This window comes from Miniopterus schreibersii, assembly GCF_964146895.1.
Source record: "Miniopterus schreibersii genome assembly, chromosome: 20".
NCBI classification, from domain to species: domain Eukaryota; kingdom Metazoa; phylum Chordata; class Mammalia; order Chiroptera; family Miniopteridae; genus Miniopterus; species Miniopterus schreibersii.
In genome coordinates this window covers 19631321-19658800 of record NC_138122.1, presented here as the reverse complement: position 1 = coordinate 19658800, position 27480 = coordinate 19631321, and the positions used below count along the sequence as shown (strand labels likewise).

The 27480-nt window shown below is 47.0% G+C and overlaps 2 protein-coding genes across 7 annotated transcripts; one reads left to right on the top strand and one right to left on the bottom strand.

Moving 5' to 3' along the window:
• Positions 1–934: 934 nt before the first annotated feature.
• ALKBH2 (alkB homolog 2, alpha-ketoglutarate dependent dioxygenase) lies at positions 935–4939 on the top strand. 5 transcript variants are annotated; one of them, XM_081123336.1, is made up of 4 exons: positions 935–1014; positions 1619–2063; positions 3059–3257; positions 4272–4939. In XM_081123336.1, the coding sequence occupies exons 2-4, from the start codon at positions 1787–1789 to the stop codon at positions 4576–4578; spliced, it is 783 nt and encodes a 260-aa protein (XP_080979462.1). In that variant the 5' UTR covers positions 935–1014; positions 1619–1786; the 3' UTR covers positions 4579–4939. The 5 variants fall into 5 exon arrangements, with proteins under 5 accessions (XP_080979462.1, XP_080979463.1, XP_080979466.1 ...); XM_081123337.1 differs by lacking the exon at positions 935–1014 and adding an exon at positions 1021–1076; XM_081123340.1 differs by lacking the exon at positions 935–1014 and adding an exon at positions 1227–1243.
• A 42-nt stretch (positions 4940–4981) lies between these two features.
• On the bottom strand, positions 4982–26576 carry USP30 (ubiquitin specific peptidase 30). 2 transcript variants are annotated; one of them, XM_081123334.1, is made up of 13 exons: positions 26400–26576; positions 23832–23941; positions 22312–22494; positions 17323–17426; positions 15326–15424; positions 14712–14757; positions 13547–13641; positions 11498–11557; positions 10922–11008; positions 10218–10298; positions 9901–10120; positions 7898–8018; positions 4982–7359 (listed from the first exon to the last, which is right to left on the bottom strand). In XM_081123334.1, exons 1-13 carry the CDS (start codon positions 26480–26482, stop codon positions 7095–7097), a joined length of 1554 nt encoding a protein of 517 aa, XP_080979460.1. In that variant the 5' UTR covers positions 26483–26576; the 3' UTR covers positions 4982–7094. The 2 variants fall into 2 exon arrangements, with proteins under 2 accessions (XP_080979460.1, XP_080979461.1); XM_081123335.1 differs by having other exon boundaries at positions 4983–7359; positions 14712–14754.
• Between the last annotated feature and the right edge of the window lie 904 nt (positions 26577–27480).

Below are 27480 nucleotides of genomic sequence, written 5' to 3'. Positions count from 1 at the left end.
ATGATCTGTTTGAAATGTGAGATCATAATAATCCCCAGGTGAAAATCCTAGTTCCCAAATATGCTTAAAATAGAAAGCCAGCTTCTATAGTGAATTTATTTGTAATTGTCCTGAACTGGAAAACAACTCAAATGTCCCCTAATGGGTGAGTGGGTAATGAACTGTGGGGCCCCAGTGCAGTGGAATACTATTCAGCAGTCAACAAGGATACATCTTAAAAGCATTGTTAAGTGAAAAAGGCCAGACACAAACGGCTATATATGGTATGATTTATAAAAATAAAAATCTGGAAAAGACAAAACCATAGAGAAAGAAAACACATCAGTGATTGGGGACTCGGGGAATCTTGTGGGGTGATGGAACTGTTCTAGATCTAGATTGCGGTGGTGGTCACACAACTGTGTACGTTTGTCAAAACCTGCAGAATTGTACACTAAGAAGATTCAGAACAAAGCTCCCAACCTTGCAGAGCTTTCATTCCACTGCGGGAGACAGAGAGTAACCGAAATTAGGAGCAGCAACAGGCCCTGACATTTGGAACATGAAAGCACTTCGCACATGCCCTCTCATTTAATCCTGGTCATGTGCTCTCATGGCATAGGTTTAACAGTCCTCCCTATACCGATGAGGCCATGCGAGCCCAGAGACTTTAAGGACAGTCACCTGTTAAGAGCCACACAGCTAGAGTGGAGGGGACAGAAATGGAAGCCACTGGGTCGGGCTACAGGACTCGTGCTCCTACCTGCGACAAGATACTGGTAGCCCAACTCCCTGCCGGGACGACAAATGAATTCTCTCGGAGAGGCGCCGGGAACAGCGGCCCCCAAACCACAGGTGAGCCTCAGCACCTCCAGAGCAACTACGAAGCTCCAGGCGCGGTAGCGCGTGCAACGCGCCCAGACGGCCAGCAGGTGGCGCCCGGAGACCGCCCGCCTCCTCGTTGTGGTGCAGCTTGGCCTGCATTTTGCAGCAGCTGGTTGTGCAGCTCCACCCGGAAGCCTCGCGGCGTTGGGGGTGAGTGTTTTCTCCTTCCCTCCCCCCTTTCTGCTGGGTTTGCAGGATTCGGAGCTGCGCAGGTGCTGCTTGAGATTTTAAACAGATCCCTCGCCGCCCCCACCCCACCCCCACCCACCCTACCCCCACCGCCCGCACGTGTTTACAGTTCTTTCCTATCAGAGCTGCGCGTGCTTGCCTGGGGGTCACGTTGAACTGTTTTTTTACATGTAGATTCAGAATCCTATCGGTTTGAGGATCTTTCCTATTTTAATACTGATGCCGGAGGGGCAGGCGGCTGTGGGGGACAGGGAGATAGATAGACAGACACACTGCTTTTCTGGATGACTTTGGGCAAGTCCCCTTACCTTCTCCTGGTGTTAGTTTCCCCGTTTGTAAAGTGAGGGTTTGGAGTGTAGTTTCCAAATTTGGCTGTGGTGTGTGAATTTGGCCGGGGCTGGTGTGTGTGTGTGTTGGGGGGGGGGGTGTCTTTAAAAATTCGGGTGCTTGGGGATGGAGTGCAGGCATTTGGGTTTTTGCAAGTAGCCAGCTGATTCTAGAACAGCCAGGTGTGGGAGACTCTGGGCTGGACCATGCCGGCTTTAACCCTCTGCTTCCTTTCTAGGACACGGTGTTAAACTTTGCAATGGAAACTTGAGAACAGTAAGGAGGAATGCCGCTGTGGGTCACTTTGCCATAGAGCAAACTTTTGCATCTGGGACAGAGCCTGGGCAGTGTCTCTCTCTCTCTTTGCCCCACCACGGACTCCCGGTCTTCGCTTTGGGGAGACAGGATGGACAGATTCCTGGTGAAGAGGGTTCTCGGGGGCCTTTTGGGAAAGAGGGAGCAGGAGCAGACAGGAGCAGGCCCAGCAGAGTTGGGAGAAGATGGGGGAAGCACCAGGAAAAGGCCCAGGAGAGAAAGCCCAGGGAATGGTGTTGACTCGGCAGCCCTCAGCTGGCGACGCATTCGATCCGAGGGCCTGGACTGCGATTACACAGTCCTGTTTGGCAAAGGCGAGGCGGACGAGATTTTCCTAGAGTTGGAGCAAGAGGTGGAATATTTTACAGGTAAGCAGAGGACTGCAGGGTGTGTGTTGAAGGCCTGCCTGATAAAACTGGTCTCTGTTTAGAGTAATCGGAGCGCAGGAGCCATTCATTACTGATGAGTTCGTTAATTAATTCAGCACATATTTTCTGGGCCCCTGTGGGGCAAGACCCCTTGCTAGGCGCTTGGGATACAAACTTTAAAAAAACACACCAAAAAAACCCAGGGTTGCCTGCCCACTGGGAGCTGACACATTACTAGAGTGAATCTCCCCTGGGAGGATCATCTGGGAAAGTTGAAAAAAGATGCGGAGCTCTGACTGAGATCAATTGAGTTGGAATAGCTGGGGGTGCAGCCTGGGCTTCAGTGTTTTCAAAGAACTTCCAGGTGATTCCAATGTGCAGCCAGGGCTGAGAACCACTGGCCTAGTAGGAGAGACAGCAAACGACCGGGTAATTCTGCATCGTGTTCTCAGCATCACCTGGAGGTCTTTGTTGCTTGTGTGAACTCCGACGGCTGGGCCCCACGCCCACAGACTAGTGTCTGAATTTTCAGGTCACGCGGATGCTGCTGGGGACCACTGCAAGGTGGCAGAGCAGAAGGAAGCACAGAAGAGCCCACAGGAGACCCCAGCCTACAGACTAAGCTGTGTTAGCCCCATCTTTCATGGGGCTCCATACCCTTGGTCCCCGCAGTGGGCAAAATCACCCTAGTGTGTACCCTAACTTTTATCTTGCTCACACTTCGGCCTCTATTCTGCTTCTGTAGTTAAGGCGATTAAGTTATGGTGTCTTGAAAAAATTGGACTAAGACCATGTTTCTCTAAGTGTAGGACAAGAATCACTGTTCTGAAATGAAAATTTGGGGCAAGCCACGATGACTTTTGAGGAGGGGGTCCTCGGTCAGGTTATTAAAAGTTATTCCCGTTTTACTTCCCTTTCAATCCTGACTACTCCGAGTGAGTGTGTAGGGCACCCCCCTGCCTGGTTCTCCGAGCTGCCGTGTTTCCTCCACACAGGTGCGCTGGCCAAGGTGCAGGTGTTTGGGAAGTGGCACAGCGTGCCCAGGAAGCAGGCGACGTATGGCGACGCTGGGCTGACCTACACGTTTTCAGGCCTTACTCTGTCTCCAAAGCCCTGGATCCCAGTTCTCGAGCGAGTCCGGGATCGTGTTTCTTTGGTGACTGGACAGACCTTCAACTTCGTGCTCGTGAACAGGTGACACCCTACTTGTTTACCTTTTTATTAGGCCACTGCACTGAATTTTATCAATCCTCTGCCTCTTCCAAAAGGGAGAGTTTAGGATCCCACCATATTGGATTCATTTGCACAACAGGTAATTCTTTAGAGCACCGGGGCTGTGGGGGTGGATTAGGATGAACAGTCCGGTTTCATGGAGCTCATGGCGCAGGGGGACTGAGAGGTGATTAACTGATGACCAGTGGAATGAAATAATTTCGGGCATTGGTGAGTGTCTTGCTGATCTGACCAAGAATGGCTGGGAGGAAGGGTCTGGGTTCAGGGCAGGGTTTCTCAGCAGCAGCACTACTGATGTTTGGGTCCAGCGAATTCTGTGGTGGGCCATCCTGTGCACTGGAGGATGTTGAGGAGCCGCGTCCCTGGCCTTTACCCCCTACATGCCAGTAGCAACCCCTCCCCGGCCACAGCAACCAAAATGTCTCCAGACATTGCCCAGTCTGGGGTGGGGCAGAATCGTGCAGGTTGAGAGCTCTGGATTTAGGGGATGGCGGCTAGAGAAGGGCTCATGGAGGCGCTGACGTTGGAGCTGGGAACTAAATGAAGAGCCACTGGGAGGAAGAGAGAGGGATCTTGGAGAGTCTATGGAGTGAAAATCCCATCGATGTTGCCAGAAAGCCGTGGATGAGAGGAGGAGGGGGTGAGTTCAGAGGTGGGCAAGGGCCTGACTGTGCAAGGAATATGGATTTTATCCAGGTGCAGGGGGAGACCTTTTATGACAGACGTTTACCTGCCTGAACCAGGAGACCTAGAGGACACGCTGTTGGCTTCTGTTGGTGGTTGGGTTTTCAAGCACATAACTAGGACTAGGTCACAGTGAAAAGGCTCCGGGCGTGGCTCACCTGGGGAGCCCTCCAGCCTCGCAGAACCCCGGGTGCCCCGAGCAGCATTGCCCACTGTAAGGGCCGATGCTGCCGGGTGGGCGCATTTCGGGAGGGCGCTGTCCTGGGAGCTGTGCTTGCCTTCTCGCTGCAGGTACAGAGATGGCTGTGACCACATTGGGGAGCACCGAGATGACGAAAGGGAACTGGCCCCCGGCAGCCCCATCGCCTCCGTCTCCTTTGGGGCCTGCAGAGATTTCGTCTTCCGGCATAAGGACTCCCGAGGGAGAAGCCCCTCCCGGAGGCTGGAGGCGGTCAGGCTTGCGCTGGCCCACGGGAGTTTGCTTATGATGAACCCCCCGACCAACTCTCACTGGTATCACAGTCTCCCCGTCCGCAGGAAGATTCTGGCGCCACGGGTCAATCTGACCTTTCGGAAAATTCTGCCTACTAGAAAGTAAAACTTTTCCAGTTAGTTCTTCTGTGTTCTTCCCTCTGTACTTGAAGATGGAGCTGGCATTTCCGTTACCAACAGGGAAAGCAGAGGTTTAACATCACATAATGCAGAATTTCGACAGGGGATGTGCACATTAAATCAGTAAATTATGGGCCGCGCGGGCGTGGCTCCGTCGGTAGAAGCGTCGTCCCACACACCGAAAGGCCACGGGTTCCATTCCTGGTCAGGACACGTGTAGGTTGCGGGTCCCATCCCCGGCTCCAGTAGAGGCGCTCGTCGGGGCGCGTGCTGGAGGCAAACGGTTGATGTTTCTTTTTCTCTCTTCCCCCCTCTCTAAAAATCAATGAAAATGTCCTCAGGTAAGGATTAAAAAAAAATTATGAAAGAATACAAGTTGATTTTTTTTTTCCTAACAAAATGATTCTTTTATTGCTATAATACACAGCAGATACAAAAGGTACCTTTAGCAAGTACATAAATCAGTTATTATGGCATAAACTACTAGTTTAACTGAGAAGCTATTTTGTAAATAACTTAAAACTAGAAATCAGATTATCTGGCTGCTACTTAATGCCTGATAATTTACAAAATGAAGTCAGCTTTAAGTCAGGTTATGAGACTTTGCACAGATATCATTCACATTTACAACCTTGGCTCAAACCCTGGCCTCTGACCAACAATCTGTTTACAACATGTTCACAGGATTAGCCCCTTCCATGCCCGATGTCTCTCTTTAGTGGCAGATTTCAAAGAGTGAGCAGTGGCAGAGCAGCAGTTACTCAAAGCTATGAGTTTGGAGAGCAATTTAAGGTCACACAACTGGGTGTTTGTTCCATCAGACTCGGGTAAAACGGGTATGCACGTCTCAGCATCAAAGCCAGGGTCTGCAACAATCAGGAGGGGGCCGCAGTGAAGGGACGGATCAGACACTTCCAGCTGCTCCCCCCATCCCGATGTCCACGGCCTGGAGAACCTTCACAGTCCGCTCTACGGTAGCGAGTCAGTCCTCAGGATGTGTGCTGGGCCTGCGGGAGGGTGGTCACCTGGGCCTCTTGTGCTTTTAGCTGACACCGAGGCATTGTCTAGAAGTATCCGCCAGCTCGCCCCCACTGGAGGAAGCACGGTTCTTAGCCTCACCTCAGGTGGCCTTTTAGACAAGTCTGATTCCAAATCTCTGAAGAGTTCATGAGTTTGGTACCCTTTTTCTTTTGTCTCAAATACAAAAATCGAGCTAAAATATAGCTACTCCTGTGTCATCAAAATGCCTTGGGCCCTGGGCTGTGCTCACGATACTTACCTGAAGGGGGGGGGAGCTCACTATAGTTTTTGTATTAGGCTGCTGGAAACGAGTACATTCAGAACATAGAGCTTAACAGCATGGCAATTCCAGGCGTCAGCTGTAGTTACAAGTTTGAAAAATATCTTAGACTGCTTTTTGTGGAAAAGCCTGGCCTCTGCTGGTCACCGAATCTAACCCCTTCACTTTACAAATGAGGGAACAGGTCCATGGAGACTGCAGCCCGGCGGCTGGTGCCCTTCCTTCGGACTCAAGCTCTCAGATCAAGGCAGGGATGTCTTCTTACACAGCCCCGGGCCCACCTGTAAGTCTTAAGAGCTCCTCGTGAGCAATAAACAGATGAGAATAACTATCCAAAACGGGTCTCTGCGGGAAAGGGTCTTCTACAGAGCCGGGAATCGCAGGTGTCCGGAGACCACTCCATTCTGGCTGTTTCTCGGGTTCCTAATACAATCCCATCTCTCAGTCCAGTACAGAAGGTAAAAGCAATGAGTGAGCAGTTCCCTTAGAACTGGTGAAAGAATTTCCCCGAGGGGCAGATTTGGCAGACAAGCTTTTACTATATATAAAGAATCAGGAGATTAGAAAAACACATACAAAAAAGGAAAGGCGGGTGTCCTTTAGGCATCTTTTAACTTCTTTTGCTAGCCACTGAGAAACCTGGAAGAGAACTTCTCAAAAACTGTTGCTATGACTCCTAGAGAACGTTTATTTTCCGGAATGGCCGTGCTACAAAAGCAAGCGGAAGTGAAAGGCACTTTTCCTTCTAAATTGCTGCCTTTAATGATTTCATCAATTCTTGTCAACAGTTTTCATATGGGCCTGCTTATTAAAAATAAAAGATCTGTGCTGAAACACCAGAGGATCTGACAAAGTTACCTGCCCTCTGAGAACACCTAGCATATTAGAATATAAAAAAGATGTCTTCCAGAGCCTGATTTCTTTTAATTACCTGTGTCAGGTGAGTAAAAAGACGCTCTAGACACAATGAATGCTTTCCTAACACGACAGCAACACCTTCCGGTGCACACTAGCGGAGCTGCTCAGGGAGCCCGATTTGGTTTGAGTTGGGGCCACTGGCTCTCTGGTGGAGCCTGCTCTGAGGACACACCAGAAGGCTGAAGGACTCTGCGGGGCTGCTTGCACACACACGCTCTGATTTTGTCTTTTTCCTGGACAGTGTGGACAGTGCCATCAGGTCTAGCTTTGGGGCCGGGACACAGTCATTCTTCAGACTTATACTCCCGACTCTGGTGCTGCACCTTGGAAAGAACACGCTCGTAGAACAGCAGGTAAGCACTGGAGGACAGGACCTCCTGCAGGCTGGCCTTGCGGACGGTGTCATCGGAAATCCAGAGCCACTGGTTGCTGGTCGAGAGAGGGTTCTTGGCCGAAGGTGGGGACCGTCGGTAAGTCACAAAGTGTCCAGAGTGCATGTCTCCATGGTGGACGACAACTGCCATCAGCCGGAAGAGGTACATGGAGGAGCTGAATGGTAGGAACAAATGCCAGTGGTTTACAAATGCAACAAAGAGGTTTACAGGCAAAAACAAAAATGTAAAACAATCCTAGATATTCAACGACAGGGGGTCGATGCAACGGTACATCCGTACAAGTGAACATTACACCACCGTTAAAATACAGACCTGTATTTACTGGCAGGGTGTCCATTCTGTGAGCACGTCTATGAGCGTGCACACCCACACTACAGAGGGGGAGACCTTAAGGGTTTAATTGGTGATATCTAGGTGGTATCCCAAGGAATTAAAATTTTCCTGCTTTATACTTTTTCTACATACATTCATACATATGTGCACACATGCGCATAACATATTTAAATTTTATGTACTTTTAAGTGACTTCCATTTTGGACAAAAACAGGAATGTGTAATAGTGAAGTTCCACCTTAAAATGAAAGAAAGCTATCTCTACATTGTCATTCATTTCCGTGAAAAGCTAATTTTGGAAACGGAGAGAAACAGCAGCCTACAAGGAACGCAGACTGTGCCTCTAAAGAGCGGCTCACCTGTAGTCTGGAACGACCGGGAGGGGGAAGGGCACTGGGGCTGGCAGGGTAGGCAACAAAGATGGGGAGCAGGCACCATTCATAAAAATTTGGCTTTTGGGGCCCCCTGGCTGATTCAGGACTGCAAGAGAAAAAGGCGAGGCAATTAAAATTAGCAGCGGGTGTGGGTAAGCAAAACGCGGTTTTGATTATGCTGAAATTTAACTACCCAATAATGCTACAAAGAAAAATCTCTCTTTTTCTTATGTTATAAAATTTCCCACCTTTCCCTGTTTTAATCCCCAGTAGGAAAAGCACACTGAGCTCCTGGCCCACTGTTCGCTTTGACAGCTTTGTAAATCCGTTTGCTAAGGGCCCGTGTCAGAGTTAAACAGTAGCTAACTGACTGGCATTTTGACCTAGACCAAAGTTTCTCCACCTTGACATGATACACCTGGGATGGATAATTCTTTGTCGTGGGGGCTGTCCTGTGCACTGTAGGATATTTAACATCATCTCTGGCTTCTACCTACTAAACACCAGTAACACCCCTCTCAGTTGTGACAGCCAGAAATGCCCCCAGCCACTGCCCGATGTCCTCCGGGAGGCAAAACTCCCTGTTGTGAACCACTGATCTAAATGTTCTCCTTCATCTGTCAGCTTCTAAGGAACGCCAACATGTAACAGTGCTAACAAATGTTTATGGGTGTAGATAAAATAATTAAGGAGATACGTGCACCTCTTTTTCTCTCAAGTGTCACATGTAAGGGGCTTTAAGTACCAAGTAGTTGATTGTTGGCCTCTAACCAGAGCCACCGTGCTTTGAATACGAGCAGACCTGCACTGCCTCCCACCCAGGAGAGGAGGGCGCTGGGGTGAAGAGGTTGATTTAAAACAGGCCAAGGACTGGGCCCGCTCCCCACCCCAGCTGTTTCCAATGTTAATCTATTGATCCCACTGAGAAAGGGCAACATACAGTGTCCTCGTGAATGATGCAGGCCACGCAAGTGTGGACGCAGGAAAGAAGAAAGCGGTAAGGACGCTGAGTGGGGGAAACCTGGGGTGCAGGGAAGACAGTCGTGACTTGAGCGGGAGCGGCACGCAGGCGGTGAGATCGGGCGTGGAGCCCTTAAAGTCGGTGGGCCTTCCTCACCTCTGACTCTAAAGAACTCTACAAGTTCTATAAGACACATTTATACAGCTGCCCAGCACTGCCGCCTCGTGCCAGTTCTCCCGTCCGCTGTTTGCCCCTGGGCCAGTCACTTAACCTCCTGAAGCCGTGACTTTCTCCTCAGTAAGACTGAGGGTGATAACAGCTACCTGCTGCACTGGGACCCAATTCAACGAGCAGCCTCAAGTGAGGCCAGTAATAGAATTCAAAAAGTCACTCGGTAGAGAAGCTTCAGCTCCAGTAAGATGTTCAGTGATCTCCAGCCAGGACGTTTCCTCCCCACGTTTTCTGTATAAATGAGATGATTGTCCGGGGCGGGGGGGAGAACAAGAAATTCACTGGGCCCTGGCTGGTGTGGCTCCGTGCACCAAGAGGTGGCTGGTTCAGTTCCCAGTCAGGACACATGCCTGGGTTGCGGGCTTGATCCCCAGTGTTGGGGGGCTGGTGGGGGGCAGCCCATCAATGTTTCTCTCTCACACTGATGTTTCTCTCCCCTCCCTTCCCCCCACTCTCTCTAAAAAAATCATTAAAAATATATTTAAAAAGAAGAAATTCACTGGAATGATATATGAGCCAATTATTGCTCAGTCAAAAGACCAAATATCTTAAGCTTTTCTTCCTATATTTTTTCAACTGTGAAAGCTTTTAAAACTATACATCTCATTACCATATAATTTTAATCTCTTTTAAGAAATCTGACCCCTCTCGCCCCCCAATCCTGCTGCTTTCAAGAATTTCAGCAACCACTGGACAAGCTTTCATGGCATAAAGGCCCCAGAAGCTGGTGATGCCAAATCCCTTTCCTCTGTGCTGCGGGTTCCCGCTGCCTAAGCTGAGCTCCTCGGACACACACCTGATTTGGGGGCTGCCGGCCCGTCCTGCAGTTCCAGCGCGGGCCCTGCCTTCTCGTTCAGTTTGGGGCTGTGTTGACCAGGTTTATGCCCAAGGAGGTGATACTTGTAGATGTCCATCATCAGGAACTCATTGAACTGCACGTGCTCATGCCGCTTCAGGGGGGTGCCATGGCTGGACCAGCTCAGCCGCTGCAGGTGTATGCACAAGCACTGCGGGAGCTGCAGGTGGGGGAGAGACCGCAAGTGCTGAGTGTCAGGCGCAGGCCACCGAGAGTCCTCGAAAGCAGAGCCGACAAGGTGTGTGGTGTGGGCTCACCTTCCCTAGTTTTAACTGTTTAACAAAAGTGGTCCTCTGGTGTTCCACCTTTTCCCCATTCAATGTCCCTTTGGCTTCAATCTGAAATAAAAGAAACAGCATCTCTCAGCTGAAATTCCTGGGAGGGCATCTATGGAGAGCTGCCCATCCGGTTGGTGGGATTTATACCTTTACTCAGCCGGCACTTGGCTTCTACCTGCTGAAATCAACTCAGCTGCCCAATTATTTGTGGGTTGTTTTCACTTTTATTCCTTAAGTAACAGCAGCAGTGGAGGCAAGAGAAATGGAGCTCTGACACTGGCATGTAATCCATTCCGTCTTCAAAAATTCTGTTCCACACAATCTCTCTCAATTCAGAGGGTGAAATTCAATTGCTGAGGGAGTTCGGCAGGTAGCACAGCTAAGGCGGGTGGGGTGTGAGACAAGTGGGGATAGAGGGGACTGTGGCAAATCGGAGAGGGCATGTCCAATCTCAGAGCATGGCATTCAGATTTCTTCTTTAAACATTTGGTGAGTGAAACAAAACTGATCAGGGAAAGAGATTTGGTCCAGGGGCTGCCAATTTCCCAGCCTTGGGTAAAAATGGCAGCAGCTGAAAAGACCCTCCGGGAACAGTCGGAAGAGCTCAGGGTCAGGGGTGTGAGAGGCGCTACGTCAGGGCACACAGGCCGGTGGGGGGACGATACTTGGGGCGAAAGGCCTACCTTCGTACAGTTGTCACATACAACATCCCGCACTGATTCTGATGAGATGAAGTGGTGAAGGCAGTGGTCCAAGGTCAGTGGATGACCCTACAGCACGAGACGAAGGAAACTCGTTATTACAGTTCAAAGGGGAGCTACACTGAAACGACTGACGGGGGCATCATGACTCTCAGAGCTTTATTTTTGCTTATGTAGGCAAAAAAGCGTCACAGACTGGGTGCTTTCTGAACAAACGTGGAGCTCAAACCTTTGACTTGCTAGTGCGATGGATCAGAGGAAATGAGGGGACAATACTGTAGACAATTATGGACTCCCACATTCTTTTATTAGTTATTTTTGAATGTGAGATTAATATGTGTGTGTATGCAAAGAACCCAAAATTTCTGCAGAAAGAAAAACCGTCCACCTCTTCTCCCCCCCAACAGGCCACGGTACCACACATTAAAACTAAGATGGGTTCAACCAACCAGAGGTCTGAGTAACACATGGCACCTGAGCTACACAAATGCCTCAGTGCCCTTTCAGATTCCAACTTCTCCAAGACAGACCCCAAGTAAACCACAGATCAGTACGTACCCACGTGGCAGCTGGGATACTTAGTGAAAGGCTATCAAAGGTATCAAATCGAACCGGACTCTGAAACAAATATTGCAGAAAATCCAGAAAGGACTGAAGTTCAATTCAAAACTTTGTAGACAGGAAGATACATGCTTATTAAAGTTTAATATTTAGATTCCAACATTAACACAATGAAACAATGTACTTACCTAGAAGGAAATTCTACTAAAAACCACCTTGTAAACACAAGAGGTACAATGATGCTAAAGAACAGCTTGGGAAAACTAAGATGCCACAGCTGACTCGGCAATTTGGGGATTTCTATCCTAAGGAAATAACCATGCACATAACTACAGCGTTATTTATAATAGCAAAATGTGAATAGTTGAAATTTCTAGAGTAATTAAATTCTATCAGAGTGGAATACTATATTAAAAACTGTTGTAGAGGTGGAGGGGGTCAGTGAGGGAAGAAGGTGAGGGGACAGCTGTAATATTTTCAACAATAAAGATAAATTTTAAAAAAATAGTGTAGTAGAAGAATGCATGATTATGTGCAAAGATGTGCATGTTATATTATTAACTGCAAAAAACATTATAAAATAGGGTAAGAGTCCCTGCCTTTTTTTGGTGATGGCAGAGTAGCTTTGCTAGACTAACTCTCCTTGAGATAACAACTGTAAAATCTGGACCAAAACAAAACTATCTGAATGACTGGAGAGCTACCAAAAGCAGGCAGAAATGGAAGAGAAGTTAAGTTTTGGAAAAACAGGAGCTCCATGGGTGAGATTTGCATTGTGCAGGGGTTTTTTTTGTCTGAAGGTCTCCCCAAAACAATGTACAAATTTGGTAGAAAACATAAATGTACAGATTTAAGAAATTCAGCAAAGTCCAAGCAAATACAAAGAAAACCACACTTATGCACTGCATGGACAAACTGCTGAAATCCAAAACTAAAGAGCAAATCTTGGAAGCAGCCAGAGAAAAAAATGACACTTTATGTACAAAGGGATGAAATGACTGATGCTGACTTGGCATCAGAAAAACTGCAGGTCAGAAGTCAGCAGAACAATACCTATAAAGTGATGAATTTAAAATAAACCAAAACAACAGCAACATTGTCAACCAAAAATTCTATACTCAGCAAAACTATTCCTTAAAAAAAAAAAAAAAAAAGACAAAACGTAAACCTTTTTTGTACAAATTAAATCTAAGTGAATTTGTTGCCAACAGACCCGCAAGAAATGTTGAAGGCATCTTTTTAGGTTGAATGGAAAAAACATCCAGTGGACTTGAGTCTACAGAAAGGACTGAAGAGCACTTGGAAACAACAAATGTAAAGTTGTGTTTTTTTTCTTTCTTTTCTTTATTTTAATCCTCACTGGAGGATATTTTTCCACTGCTTTTTCAGAGAGGGTGGAAGGGGGAGGAGAGGAAGAGAGAGAGAGAAACATCGACGTGAGAGAGACATCGATTGGTTGCCTCCCGCACAAGCCCCTTCTCTCTCCCTTCTTCTCTCTTTAAAATCAATTAAAACAACAAAACAAAACAAAACAAAACAAAACATATCCTCAGGTGAAGATTAAAAAAAATTTTAAAAAAAAGATTAGTGGTTGCCTAGGGGCTGGAAATATGTGTGGGGGGGGTGGAGAGTAACTGCTAATGGACGCGGGTCTTTTTGGGGGGGTGATGAAAAGATCCTAAAACTGTCTGAGGTGACGGTTGTGCTTCTGTATTATGTTGGAAAATTTCCAAAGATAAAATTATTTTAAAACTCCAAAAGCAAAAGACAACACAACAGCCTAGAATCTGTTGTGTCCCCCATCGGCATAGACCCAAACTCGGGACGCAAAGTCTTGCCAACCCAAGTGGCCCTTGGCGCAGAAGACGCCGCTGAGGATCAGAGGACGTGTCAGTGCCGACCACAGGGGGGCAGTCCGTCCACGGGGTGCGCAGAGCCCAGGCCACCACAAACGCCACAGGCCAATGTCCGCCCACACTCTCTCCATCCTTCATGAACCTGAACTTAAAAGAAAACCTCGCACGAAAGCGTGGGCATCGTATTTACCTGGTGTTCACAGTGTTTGCAGACCATGTTACTAGTAAGTCTCCCGTGAAAGGGATGCTGAGGTTTCCAGTGACTGGAAGTGGGATGAGGTGCCCCTGGAACACAAAACATCTTTCGATCTGCCACCTCCAGCCCCCTGGCACCGACCTCAACATTCACCCTCCTTTTTCGTGTGTGGCTGCAACGCCCTCTTTAGGAAAAAAAACGCCCCTGAAAATGAAACTGAAAATAGCTTTTCCTCATTGACGTACATCAAAAAGACACGCCATTCCCATCACAGAACTCACGGGTCCTTAAGTGTGGTTTCTGTATAATGGGCACAGCCACATTTTAAAAAGGAATTTGTGTTTAGTAACGTCTTTTTATAAACATATGCTTGAAATGTCTGAGATGTCAGAAGATGGATACCATAAGTGAACATTCCATAAAGTAAGATGAACTTCTGAAATATCAGAATAAGCAAGTTCTGACAGGTTTTTGTGGGGGTTTTTTGATAGAATGGGCGTTAGTGGAATAAACAGTGTGGTATGCTAATTAGAAACACAGGCCCTAGAGTCTGGCAGCCTGGGCTTGGGCCTGGCTTGGATTCTTATTAGTTATGTAATCTGAGAACTCACTTCATCTCTATAAGCCTTGGTTTACTGGAAATGGGGATGATTACTGTCCCATTTCCCCCAGTATCATCAACTTTATCGAGTTGCTATGAGACTTAAATGGGATATTACAGTGCCTGGCACACAGTACGGGCCCCAAAGAGAATCGTTCTTATTGCCACTAATGCACAAAAGAATGGATGTCTTCCCCCCCCCCCCCCCCAAGTCTTAAGAAAACAATGAATTCCTTCTGCGGAGGACTGTGATCGTTTGCAGTAAGTCGGCCACAGTGGAAATGCTGAGAACATGAGTTTCAGCTTATTAAGTTCCTCACAGGATCACTTCAAGAAGGTAAAAAGAAAACCCTTGTTTGTAGTAGAAACAGGTCCTTCTGGAGGAAACTGAGGGGGCTGAGGTGTGAGGGAACACTTTAAAAGCTGTTTCCAAAACACAAATACACACAGGTCAAGCCGGAACTGATGTCGCCAGAAAAAAATGTTTAAACAAGCAAATTACTGTCATATCTAAAGAGTACCCATCTCGTGTGTTGCAGTTCAACGGAAAATGACTACCTCTTGTGCGGCAGGTGATGTGTTTGGGAGTTACTTCCGACGGCTGCTGTGGGGGGAAAAAGAGAGACTGAAAACAATACTGCCATCCTTCTCCCACCCACACTCCTCCTACAGCTTACACGTTTCTGTGCTCATTGTACCAAGAAGCCAACTTTTAACACAGGTTTCCTAAAGCAGCCTAATCATCCTCTCTGGTTGGTTACTGTGCCAGTTCCTTCATCAAATGCAATCAAAACACACTTCCTCTCTCCAGAATATTGCCTCCTTTTACTAGTTAGTTTTTATCAATTTTTATAATGTTCCAGGGAAATGAAGATTCACTTAGCATTCCCAGGGCTGTGTTCCCCTATATTAAATAGGGGGGGAAATACATTGTTTCTTTTTCAAGCCAACACAAATTGCAGCAATGGATCATTCTGAAGAGTCTTCCAAGTCACCCCCTGCAAAGTGTGCAGTTAAGACCCTCCCCCAGCCCCACCCCCACCCCCACTGCCAATTGTTACTGAATCTGACTTTTGAGTTTAAAGTTGCACAAAGATTGTACTTGTGGTCTCTACACCTATTAAAATATGCACGAAATGAATTAAATGTATTGGAAATGTTAATGGTTTTACCTCCAGGGAATGCACATCAAACAAATGTGTGACCCTGGGCTGGCGGTCCCGCTCATCTTCCAAGGACGAGGTAATGACGTGGAATAATTCGTGAGCATCCTGCCAAAGGGCGAAGCATTCTTCAGTGAGGCCCCGGGAGGCCAGGGTGGCATCAGACCCACCCCCGTGGGGACCACTGGGCAGCCCCCCTCCAGCTAATGTGGGTGGGATGTGCTATCCGCCTTCTCGGGGGCCCAGCTCCATAAACTGAAGCAGTTACATCCTAGACATTTTCACAACCAAGACCACGGACTGAGCCCTGAGGGGAGAGGAAGTTGCAGGGCTGCCTTCACACTAGCTTCTCTGCGTCTGTTTTAGCTTCGTCCAGATGGCCCTGACCTCCGCTCAACCTGACTACTCTTCTTAATGTGGTAAATATGCATAACATAAATTTCACCATTTTAACCATTTTTAAGTGTACAGTGTTCAGTACATCACATTGTTATGCACCATAAGCACCATCCACCTTCAGCATGTTATCTTCCCAAAGGAACCCCGTACCCGTTAAACCCTAATTCCTCATGCCCCCTCCCTGCTCCAGTCCCTGGAAACCACCATCCTACTTTCTGTCTCTGTGAATTTGGCTACTCTAGGAACCCCATGTACTCGGAATCGCTCAGGGAGGATCTAATGTCCTTGGGAACTAAATCTCAGTCACTCTCAGTTTAGAGGAATGAAAAATGCAGCTAAATAATTCCAGTTAGAGGAGGGTTTACAAAGTATTTTCTAGATGGAAAAATCTTTCACATCGTACCATAGATTAATCGAGGTGCACTGTGAGAAAGTACAGCTATCATCAACGTCATGTTTAAAAAGTAAACCCAGGCCCAGCTGGCGTGGCTCAGCGGGTGAGCATAGACCTAGGGTCCAGGACATCGCGGTTCCATTCCCGGTCAGGGCACATGCTCGGGTTCCAGGCTCGATCCCCAGCAGGGGGCGTGCAGGAGGCAGCCGATCAATGACTCTCATCATTGATGTTTCTCTCTCTCTCTTCCTCTCTGAAATCAATAAAAATGTACTTAAAAAAAAAAAAAAGGAACACATGCATGGCTTCAGAGTAAAGTGGAAACAGATAACCTTTAAAAATAAGGGGAGCTAGAAAGCCCTCCCACCTCTTTTCAGAGCTTTGAAATGCTTTTCCTTCCAGCCCCACAGTTTTGGGGGCCCAAAGGCACCTCCCATTTCTCGGGTTCAGTGGCTGATGGTTCAGGCAGAAGCAGCCAACACAAAACTGGACGAGGCCACCTGGACATGTGGCCAGTGAGGATGTCCCAGTGCACCACTGGGCACTGGACTTTTTGTCCCCAGAGCTTATCTGTCTCAGCCGCGGCCTCTGACTTGCCGTTGGCCTGGGGAGGAAGAGGAGGGCGGCCAGCACCAACGAAGACAGTGAAGCTGTAGCTGTGGACCAGGCGGTGGAAGTGGCTGGAACAAACAAGGCCCTGGGGCCGCAAGTGACAGCTGCTCCCAGTCTGGGGCCACCTTAAGCCAGCTTCTGAAGACTGTTTTGTCTTTTTAATGAGGGTGTGGTCCAAAAAGGGGTCTTGCCTGAACCTCTGAGCCCCTCAGGTGAAGCCACCTGCCCCTTCTCTAGAGGACCCAGCTGCCCTATCATCCACTGAAGTGCAAACTCACTCAAGAACTGAAAAGATTTTTGCTCTTTGGTAACTGTGCTTATGACCCCCCCTATCCTGCCAACCCTCCTTCCATCCATCAGGTGAAGCTATTTCCCCTCTGATCGTGAGGGCAGGAACAAAGCTCATTTTCTAGCCCAGAACAGAAGGCTATCTGAAATGTCAGAGAAGTGTACGTGTGGGCAAGGCGCGGGCACGGTCAATCCTGCCATTTCTTCTCCCCACTGCCGCAATGCAGCTGTTTTCCAGCCCTCACTGTGAGCTCAGACCCCAACTCGGTGGGAAGGATGCTCTAAGTAAACCTGTCCTGAATGTTGTGTTCACCTGCTCTTCAAATGAAGAGATCTGCCACCTGTACATTCTTAAGACATCCAGCAAGCAGCTTGCATCCAAGACCTCATCATCAGTAACTTCCTGGCAGGATAAAGCTGGAAACAAAAAAGGTAACACAGTTTTTAATTCACCAGCCATTACAACTAACCAGAAAACCTGCACAGCACAACATATCAAAGCTAATTAAGAATTTAAGAACGGTAACGTCCACCTTGGAATTGTATCTCTTTCATCATTCTTTCTGGTAACCTTAGTACACAATTAGGCACTTTGTGTTTGTTGAATGAATGTAATTTTTCATAAGGCTGCAGCATTTATATAAAGCAATTGCTTTTCAGTTATTTGCACTATCATCAACATGAACTTAATGTTGCAACATTCTTGCTGAATAAAATAATTTTAACTCACAACTCTAAGGGGTGGAAGGATCCTTAAACACTCATCTAGTCCAACCCCACACTCAGTGCTTAACTCCCCTCCCATGGCCATAAGGCCTCTGCTTGTCTCCAAAGTGAGTTTTTTGTCTCCATGTGAGTCTCTGATTATCATGGTAAAGCATCAAGCTACACGTGGCAGCTTAAGTGGGTCTGATTTGTTTCCTTTTAAATCATAAGTAGAATCAAGCCTAATAAACAAAAATACAAGTTTGATGGGCTTGCAGGCCAGAAGGGACTGGCACAAAATATTCAAAGTGATGAAAAGGACCTACAACCAAAATTACTCTACCTAGCAAGGCTATTGTTTAGAATCAAAGGAGAGCTTCCCCGACAAGAAAAAGATAAAGGAGTTCATTGCCACCAAAGCAATATTACAAGAAATGTTAAAAGGACTTAGGAGGAAGAGGGGGAATAAAAAACATGAATAAAAAATGGCAATAACTACAGACCACCTGTCAATAATTACTTTAAATGTAAATGGATTAAGTGCTGCCATCAAAAGACACCGGGTATCTGAATGGGTAAGAAAACAAGACCCATCCATATGCTGCCTACAAGAGGCCAACTTCAGATAGAAAGACACATACAGACGGGAAGTAAAGGGATGGAAAAAGATAGTTCATGCAATGGAAAAAAAAAAGCAGGGGCAGTAATACTTATATCAGACAAAATAGACTTTAAAACAAAGGCTATTAACAAGAGACAAAGACCCAGCAATTCCATTTCTGGGTATTTATCTGAAGAAATCCACAACACTAAGTCGAAAAGACACCTGCACCCCTATGTTCACTGCAGCATCGTTTACAATAGCCAAGATATGGAAGCAACCTAAGTGTCCATCAGTGGGTGAATGGGTAAAGGAGAGGTGGTACATATATAAAATGGAATATTACTCAGCCATAAAAAAGAGTGAAATCTTGCCATTTGTGACAACATGGCATCACGCTGCTAATACCTTAGCACAGGGTATTATGCTAAGTAAAATAAGTCAGACAGAGAAGAACAAATACCATATGATTTCACTTATACGTGGAATCTAAAACAAACAAATGAAACAAACTCAGATACAGAGAACAAACTGATGGTTGCCAGGTAGGAGGAGGGTTTGGGGGGCTGGGTGAAAAAGATGAAGGGATTAAGAACTACAAATCGTCAGTTACAAAACAGTCACTTATGTAAAGTACAGCAGAGGGGACACAGTCAATAATATTGGAATAACTACATATGGCATTGGGGATACTAGGCTTATCGGGCGGATCACTCTGTAACATGTCTACCACTATGCTGTACACCTGCAACTAACATATTAAATGTAAACTGTAATTGGAAAAAAAATTTTTTTTAATTCCAGTGCAATCCCCCAAAAAAAGTTTGATGGGCTTATGAATTTATATTATAATTACAAGTAGGTCAGGAGCTGGTAAACATTTTAAGCTCTGTGGCAAAGCCTCCACTCTGCGGATAGAGCACAAAAGCAGCCACAGGCAGTATTAAACAAATGGGCATGGCTGTGTTTCCATAAAAGTTTATTTACACAAACCGGCAGTGGGTCGGATCTGGCCCATGGGCCACAGTTTGCCGATTCCTGATCCTGACCACTCCCTATCCCATGGTGGGAGATAAAATATAGGGGCCCATCACCTGAGTGCAATTTCTGGGAGTTTAATGACTTCCCAGATCAACTAAGCCGGCCTGTTTCTTCTCCCTGATTTGTGGCCAGTGAACTTGAAGGATTCCTTTGAATGCTTCGGGCTCCTGACCCTGGAGGTTCAGAACATTGCCACCCACACTCCTGTCTGAACATGGCCACGACTTTGTGCGGTGACCTGTGTAGAAGCGGCAGCCCTGGCGGCCAGTGTGGAGAAGTCCTGAGGCTTGTGTTACCAGCACAAATAAACTCTGAGGTCTGACCTTCACCTCCCGAACAAAGGGAGCCCACAGGGGAAGGAACTGTACCTTCCTTCTTCCTCCTACACCCAGCGGCCAGCCCTTCATCAGTTTCTTCCCACCCAAGGGGACATTTTAATGTTCCCTTTAGCTCAATTTTGCCTAAAATGCTGTGGGGCAATTTGGCAATGTCTATGAATTTTCACACCCTGCAATCCAGCAATTTCACTTTCTCAGGATCTACCCCACACATCTAACATGTATAAGGGTGTTCGCTACAAGCCTGTTTGTTGTAAGGCACCGGAAGCAAATGGCTAAATAAACTGGGGTGTCTCAATATTTATAGATACTATGCAATTGTAAAAGGGAATGAGGTTTGCAAATAACATACTGATAAGGGATTGATATCCAGAATATATAAAGAACTCCTGAAACGCAACAAAAATACAATTCAAAAATGGACACAGGAGTTGAATAGACATTTCTAAAAAAAAAAGATATACAAATATACAATAAACACATGGAAAGATGCTTAACATCACTTATCGTTAGGGAAACGCAAATGAAACCCACAATTAGATATCACTTCATAGCCAATGGGATGGCTGTTACCAAAAAGACAGACAATAACAAACGTTGGCAAGGATGGGGAGAACTGGAACCCCTACGCACTGCTGGCGGGGATGGAAAGTGGTATAGACACTACAGAAAGCAAAACGGTGCTTCCTCATAAAATAAACAGAATTGCCATTTGATTCATATACTTCTGGGTATATGCTCAAAATAATTAAAAGCCGGGGCCTGAACAGAAGTTTGTACAGCGGTGTTCATAACAGCGTCACCCGTGATAGCCAACAGGTGGGGAAAACACAAACAGCCACTGACTTGCGAATGGAGACACAATGTGAAACTGTTTACACTCGGCCTTAAAAAAGAACGACGTTCTGATACATACTACAGCGCGATGAACCTTAAAGACATCGGGCTACGTGAGATAGGCCAGATGCAGGACAGATACGGATGAGTGCCCTTAATGGACGTACGCGGTCAGGTTCTCAGAGCGAGAGGAGCGGTGGTTCCTGGGGCCTGGGAGCAGCAGGAGCCGGGAGCTGTTTCATGAGTACAGTTTCGATATGGGGATGAAAACGTTCCAGAGATGAGGGAGTAACAGCTGTAGCTGCGCAACAGTGCGAATGTACTTAATGCTACGGAACTGAACTGTACACTTAAAAACCGTTCAGATGGCAAATTTCATGTTCTGAGTGTTTTACCACAGTATTTTTAAATGGGCAAAGGATACATGCAAGCAATTCACAGAAGACAACATATATAAGGCCAATAAACACACACACACACACAACGACAGTGAAGGAGGTAGAGCTTACACGTCCTGAAATGGACATTTCTCTAATGCATATTATGTTATTGGGTCATAAAAACATAAACAAACAATATACAATTCCTACGGGTACTCAGAAACATATTTAAATGCACAGAAAATGGTCTGGAAGTATATACACTTATGTGATACTTTGGGAAGGAAGGGAGGGAACAGGGTTGGGGTAGTGATTAAAGGGACCCCAGCCTTATCTGTAATGCTTTAATTTTTTACAAGGAGAATTTGTGCATGCGTTACTTGTACAATTAAAATTTACTTCTAAAAGTCAAAATAAAAGACACTGAGAAGCAAAAGCAGAGAAAGGAACATACAGTCTAGGTACAGCTGCCCAGGGAAGGCTCTGGATCCTAGCACTGGGTCACACACTGTGTTCATGGTTATGACAACCCCTAAACCTGCATCATAACACCTATGTGGACATTTCAGCTTCTCACACAGTCTTTGTTTTGTCTTTTGGTGTGTGTGGTTCCCCCCCCCCCCCCCCGCCCCAGTCTTTGGAACAGTATTTTTTAACAGGGCAGTAAGAGAAATTCAGAGGAGCAGGACTTGCTTCATAAAGATTTCTGTCTCAAGCTGAGATCACATGGGAAAATACCTCAGTGAAATGATATTTAGCCGAGTGTTTTTTCAATCCAATTTTTTCCTGACTATGAGAATAACATATGCTTACTGTTGGAAGTTTTAAAAGTATAGTTTTTTTTTAAAAAAAGATGTTTTTAAACTCTCAACCACACAATACCAAAATGGCCATGGCTAACATTTTGATTTTTTTCTGTCCAGTCTTTACCTGTAGATGTCTTGGCTTCACTGAAGTCAAATGGTACGGAACATCTGGAAAGCTATGACTACGTAGTTCCAAACTGCTTTCCTGAAAGTTACCCCCCCACCCCGGACCAGCTGGTCACGACTATAGATTTGTTTTTCAATCCTTGCCGACAGGCAAAAAACCATGGTAGCTCACTATTATTTTATTTATATTTCTTTGATGACAGTTAAATTGAATATTTGGGTGTCTGTTAGATATACTTTGTACCTATTGAAATACAATTTGGATTATTTCTCTGGCAAATTACCTTCCTTCCTAGGCTACCATACTTAAATGTTTTAGAAACTAGAGTATTTTATAATCATCTGTGACTGAACTGTGTTTTTTTCCATAATGATCTGTATGGTCTTTTTCTACCCAGAGGCTATTAATCCTTTGTCTGTCATCCTTTGAAAATGTACACAGTCCCCCTTAAATTCCCAGCTAGATACCTTTCAAGAGGTGCAACAGTGTTAAGGATAAATACTGGTGTGGGGGCGGCTCCTTCTGATCCCTGGTGTACTGGGTGGTGAACTCTTCTAGCCACTTGATGAAAGCGGGGCAGGCAGACAAGCCTTGCAGCAGGGAGTTCATGAAGCAGGTGTTCCCCAAGTTGACAAGGCCAGGCACAAGCCCTAGAAAAAGGGGGGCGGGAAAGAGAACAGCACGTCACATGGGACCAACACTTTTACTCTCTCCCATTTGTGACCCAGACTTTCTGCATCATGACCTTGAACTTGAAATCTGAATGTGAGAAAACCCTTATCCAGAGATCCGGAGCCAAGCGTTCCGTCCATGCCGAGGCCCTGTCCTAGTACTGCCCCTTCAGGAGACTGTAGCGACAGAAGGACAGGTCCATGTCGAGCGTTACTTTTGAAACTCACCACAGTGTCTGGTACAGTTTGGTTTACCCACATTGTACAAAAACACACGGTAACATCTCTCTCTCTCCCTCGCTCTCTTTCCCTCCCTCATCCCCTCTCTCTCCTTTGATAAGAAAGCAATGTTTCTCAGCACAGAAGAAAACAATCGTTCTGTTGTTGCTCCCCGGCGACAATGATTTTGTTTTTATAATCAGTGGGAAAGACACTATAGCAATTCTGACCAGTCTTTCTGCAGAGAGAGCAACAAAATCTGACATACTTCCCTCTTCTGCGGATGTTTTAAAAAAACTTATTATGAAAGTTCTCAAACATGCACAAAAAAAGAGAGAATATATAATCAACTCCAGTTATAACCATCCTCAGATTTTACAATGACCAACATTTTGCTACAACTATCCCTCCCTCCCCTCAAGGCTGACTTTTAATCAATGTAAGTGGAGCAACATTGACAAAAGGGCATATTTTAAAAACTAAGGAAAGTTTTGGGTTAATGGAGAAACTAACTGGAAACATTTACTAGTAACTACCAGCTAGTCAGTGAAGCCACAAAGAGTATCATTAGTCAGTTGTACTACTAGAAAACATAACTGCCATATTAATGAGAACACTAGGCAATTAAGCTACTTAAATTTTTTCATTACAAAGCATGTCTCAAACTCAGGACTTGAGAGATGAAATATAAATCTTTTTACTACAGGGTATAAAATAACCAGTCATTAAAATTAATTTCTGTTTAAAAGAAAGTACTGTTCAGCCCAGCTGGTGTGGCCCAGTGGTTGAGAACTGACCCGTGATCCTGGAGATCATGGTTCGATTCCAGGTCAGGGCACATGCCCGGGTTGCGGGCTCGATCCCCAGTGTGGGGCGTGCAGGAGGCAGCCGATCAATGACTCTCTCATCATTGATGTTTCTCTCTCTCCCTTCCTCTCTCTGAAATCAATAAAAATGTATTTTTTTTAAAAAAAGAGTACCGTTCAAAAACTGAAGATACAAGAGAACCAAGAATGCCCTCCTCTTTTTGTACAGTTTTTGGGTAATAAGGGTTTGGGCCAAGTCCACAGACCATGATGCCAGGGCCATGCTCTTACCTTTTCTGCGCTTCTTTCTTTCTGTGATGGGACCCCAAATAACATATATTCCTGCTGCAAGCGCAGCAGCGAGTCCGCCTATAACACCCCAGTTCTTCATGACCTTATATCTAAAAGAGAAAATCAGTTTACTGTCTTCGCTCATCACAAACACATTATGTGTATATACAGATATATGAAGAAATAACATTTCATCAAAATAATCCACAGGCCTGCCACATACCTAACTTTTGAGTTCAGGTCATATACAGCATAGGATTTGATGTCTTGAACATCAGCACAGTTCGACATTAGGATTTCAAACCTAAGTCAGAGCATAATCTTCCAAAAGTCCAATCTCACTCAGAGTTAAGAAGCCAGGGTTTTCTTCCTCCCCGGCCTCTCACTCCACTGCCACACTCGCCGTCCGTCACACTCGCATCTCGGGGCCTTTGCACTGCTGTTCCCTCTGCCTGGCATGCTCTTCCTCCAGGTCACTGCCTGGCTCACTCCCTCACTTCCCCTTCACTTCTAACAAACTATTAGAACTTGCACTCCTGGTCCCTTTTACCCAGTTTCTTTTCCACCTTCTAATATAAAATTCACTTATGCACTATGTTTATTGTCTATCTCCCTCAAATGAAATGCAAAGTCCCTGAGGGCAGGGATCTTTGTCTATTTACTCTTTAACACATCCCAAGTGTCTAGATCATACTTGGCACATAGTAGGCTCTCAATAATATTCATTAAATGGTTGCTATCGGAGAAAACATAGAAATGGATGTATCTTTTAGAGTACTAATGGAGAGGAGGCATACGATAGCATATAAGATCTTCTATGTATTTATTAGGTTAAAGATTCTTAATTTTAGGCTTGTCTTGAACAATGAAGTTATTCTTTTACTACACACTGAGAAATTTCACCAGCAATTTAAAACACTGTTTTTATACAAAGTTATGCATTTCCACTAAATAAAGCAAACCATATATGTATTAGATAATCTATCTATATATATGTAGGAGCTTAGTAAACGTCAGCTGCTATGATTATTATAATCTCAGTTCATTTATGAAAATTATCCTTAAAGTTTCTCAATGCATCACCGTGCTGACTTTTACACAATAGGTGCATTCACAGAAGTGCCTGGAAAGACTAAAAAGGACCATCATTAAAATGGTAAAGCACTTATACATAAGCTGTAAAATCCCCTATTCAAACACTAACATTTCCAAGCGCATACTCTGTGTCGGGCACCGCGATCATCTCAACTTGTCCTCGAAACAATCCCACGGAGCGAGGTTCCACTATCATCTCCATTTTTAGAGATGAGGAAACTCAGAGACGCAGCCAACTTGGTCAAAGTGGGTGAGGGGGTGTGGATCTGAACTTCGGCCTGTCGGGATGCCAGGCCTGTGCTTAAAAACCACGAAGCTCATGAGGGAAACCGAAGGACAACAGTGCTGGAGGGGTGGGAAAGAGGCCTCGCCCACATCCTTAGCGGGGCGCGGACAAAAGACCCAGGGGCAAGCAGTGACTCTGGAAATGCTTTTCCTCTGCAAAATGACGTGAGAATATGGGCCCTGGGAGTGAAATGACCTGGTCTCGCCCCCCAGCTCTGCTATCAGGTCAGCTGCAGGGCCCCAGGCAAGGCCGTCTCAAGACACGTTTCCCACCCACAGAATGGGGACAACGGACAGGAGAGCCACCGACGGCTCCCAGCCTGGGATAAGAAGTATCTTCAGACCTGCTCCAGTTCCAGAGGCAGGAAGTGGACCTGAACAACAGGTCCCGGTCACTTAGGGACAGTAATAAAGGTGCAGTGCTCAGCTCTGAGGCCTGGAGCCCGGGGACGGTGGAGAACAGGAGGGAAATAGGGGCCCTGACAATTGGGGGACAATACTATGGGGGGGGCCCTAACAGGAATGGAGGACCTTAGCAGGATTGGGAGCTTTAACAGGGAAAGGGGTCCTGAGTAACTTAGGGACCCTTGCAAAATAATGAGTCACTGATGAGATTGGGGACCCAGAGAGAAGAGGTGACCCCTGGAATAACTGGGAGGGGGACCGACAGGGATGGGGGGGGTGCAGGCCCCGGACACTTGACGGGATTGAGAACCATGGCAAGGCTGGCGAGCCTGACAAGACCGGGGACCCCTGGCAGGCCAGGAGCTGACATGGCCGGGAACCCATAAGGGTTGGGGGTACCCTGAAAGGGTTAAAAGGGGTCCTGCGAGGCACTGAGAGGTACGAGGAGCACTGACAGGATTCGAAGCCTTAAGCCTGAGGGTCCCTAGAAGTTGTGGGGACCATGACAGGGCTGCAGGAGGCACTGGTACGCCGGCGTGGGGGGCGCTGGTAAAACGGGGGGCGCTGGGAGGGCGGGGGAGTGCAGACAGAATTGGCGTGGCCGGAGACCTGGCGGCCCTCCCGCCGCAGGGCCTGGGCCTGCAACCCCGCAGGACGCAGAAGCCTCCAGAAAGCTCACCCCGGCGCTGGGGACCCCCCGGCTGGGACGCGAAAGGCCGCGCGAGGCCCAGGCCGGGGGCTCCGGGCCCGGCCTCTCCGGCCGCCCCGCCCCCCAAAGCTCACCTGACGGCCGCCCCCGTCCGCAGGAAGCGCTGGAGGGCCCTGTCGGCCGCGCTCATCGCCGCCTGCGCCCCGGAGCTCAGCATCGCGGCCGCGCGGAAGGCCCGCCGCCGCCCCGGCTGCCCGGCCGCCCGCGCCCCCGCCGCCGCCGCCGCTGACGGACAGAAGTCTCCGAGGGCTCCTGGGGCGGCGGAACCCGCGCTTAGAGTCCCAGCTCTTCGGGGGAAAGGGGAAGCGAAGGACAGGCTCCCGGGAGGACCGGAAACAGCCGCCGCCGGAGGCGAAAAGCCGCCGGACCACATCCTGTTTTTCCTCCCTCTTTTTATTTTTTCCGCCCGCCATAGCGATGGGCCGGGCTGCGGTCGCTAAAGGAAGCCCTGCGGCCCGGGAACGGTTTGTTTTCAGGGTTTTGCCGGGGCTCCTTTCATGAGTACAGATACCCCGCTTTCAGGAGGGAGCCTGGGTCGTTTTCATCTTTTTGGCGTGGAGAGGGCGGCCTCGGCCCGAAAGCGGCATCAGGCCTCGGGCGGCGAACAGCGTTAGTTATTTCTGTCGTCAGAGTTGCTAAGGTCGCAGAGAAAGGGCCTTTACCGAGCGTGTGACACGCCCATCTCTGACAGCATCAAGAGAGAAACTATTTAAAAATAGCCATCAAACTTATTTTTTACTTGGGGGCATTGCTAAGCATGTCACATGCATTATTCATTCACAGTCAGTCTTCGGGCCAACCGTAACATTGTCTGCATTCTGCATCCTCGGAAACCCAAGAACTTTAGAAAGTAATGTCTTTTGACACAGCTTGTAATTGGAAACATGATCAGCAGTCAACAGTGCTGTTCAATAGAAATATAATGCGTGCGGGAGGCAACCAATGTTGTTTCTCTCTCTCTCTCTCCTGCTCCCTCCCACTCTCTCTAAAAAATCAAGGGGAAAAATATCAAGTGAGGATTAACAACAACAAAAAGGAAGTTGGTTAAGTTAATTAAAGGATACGCTAAAGGATACAGATGCTTCCCTGCAGTGTTTCCCTAAGTGTTTCCCTGGGCTCTAGGGAGTTTGCCTGAACAACTCTAGCAAATTAATC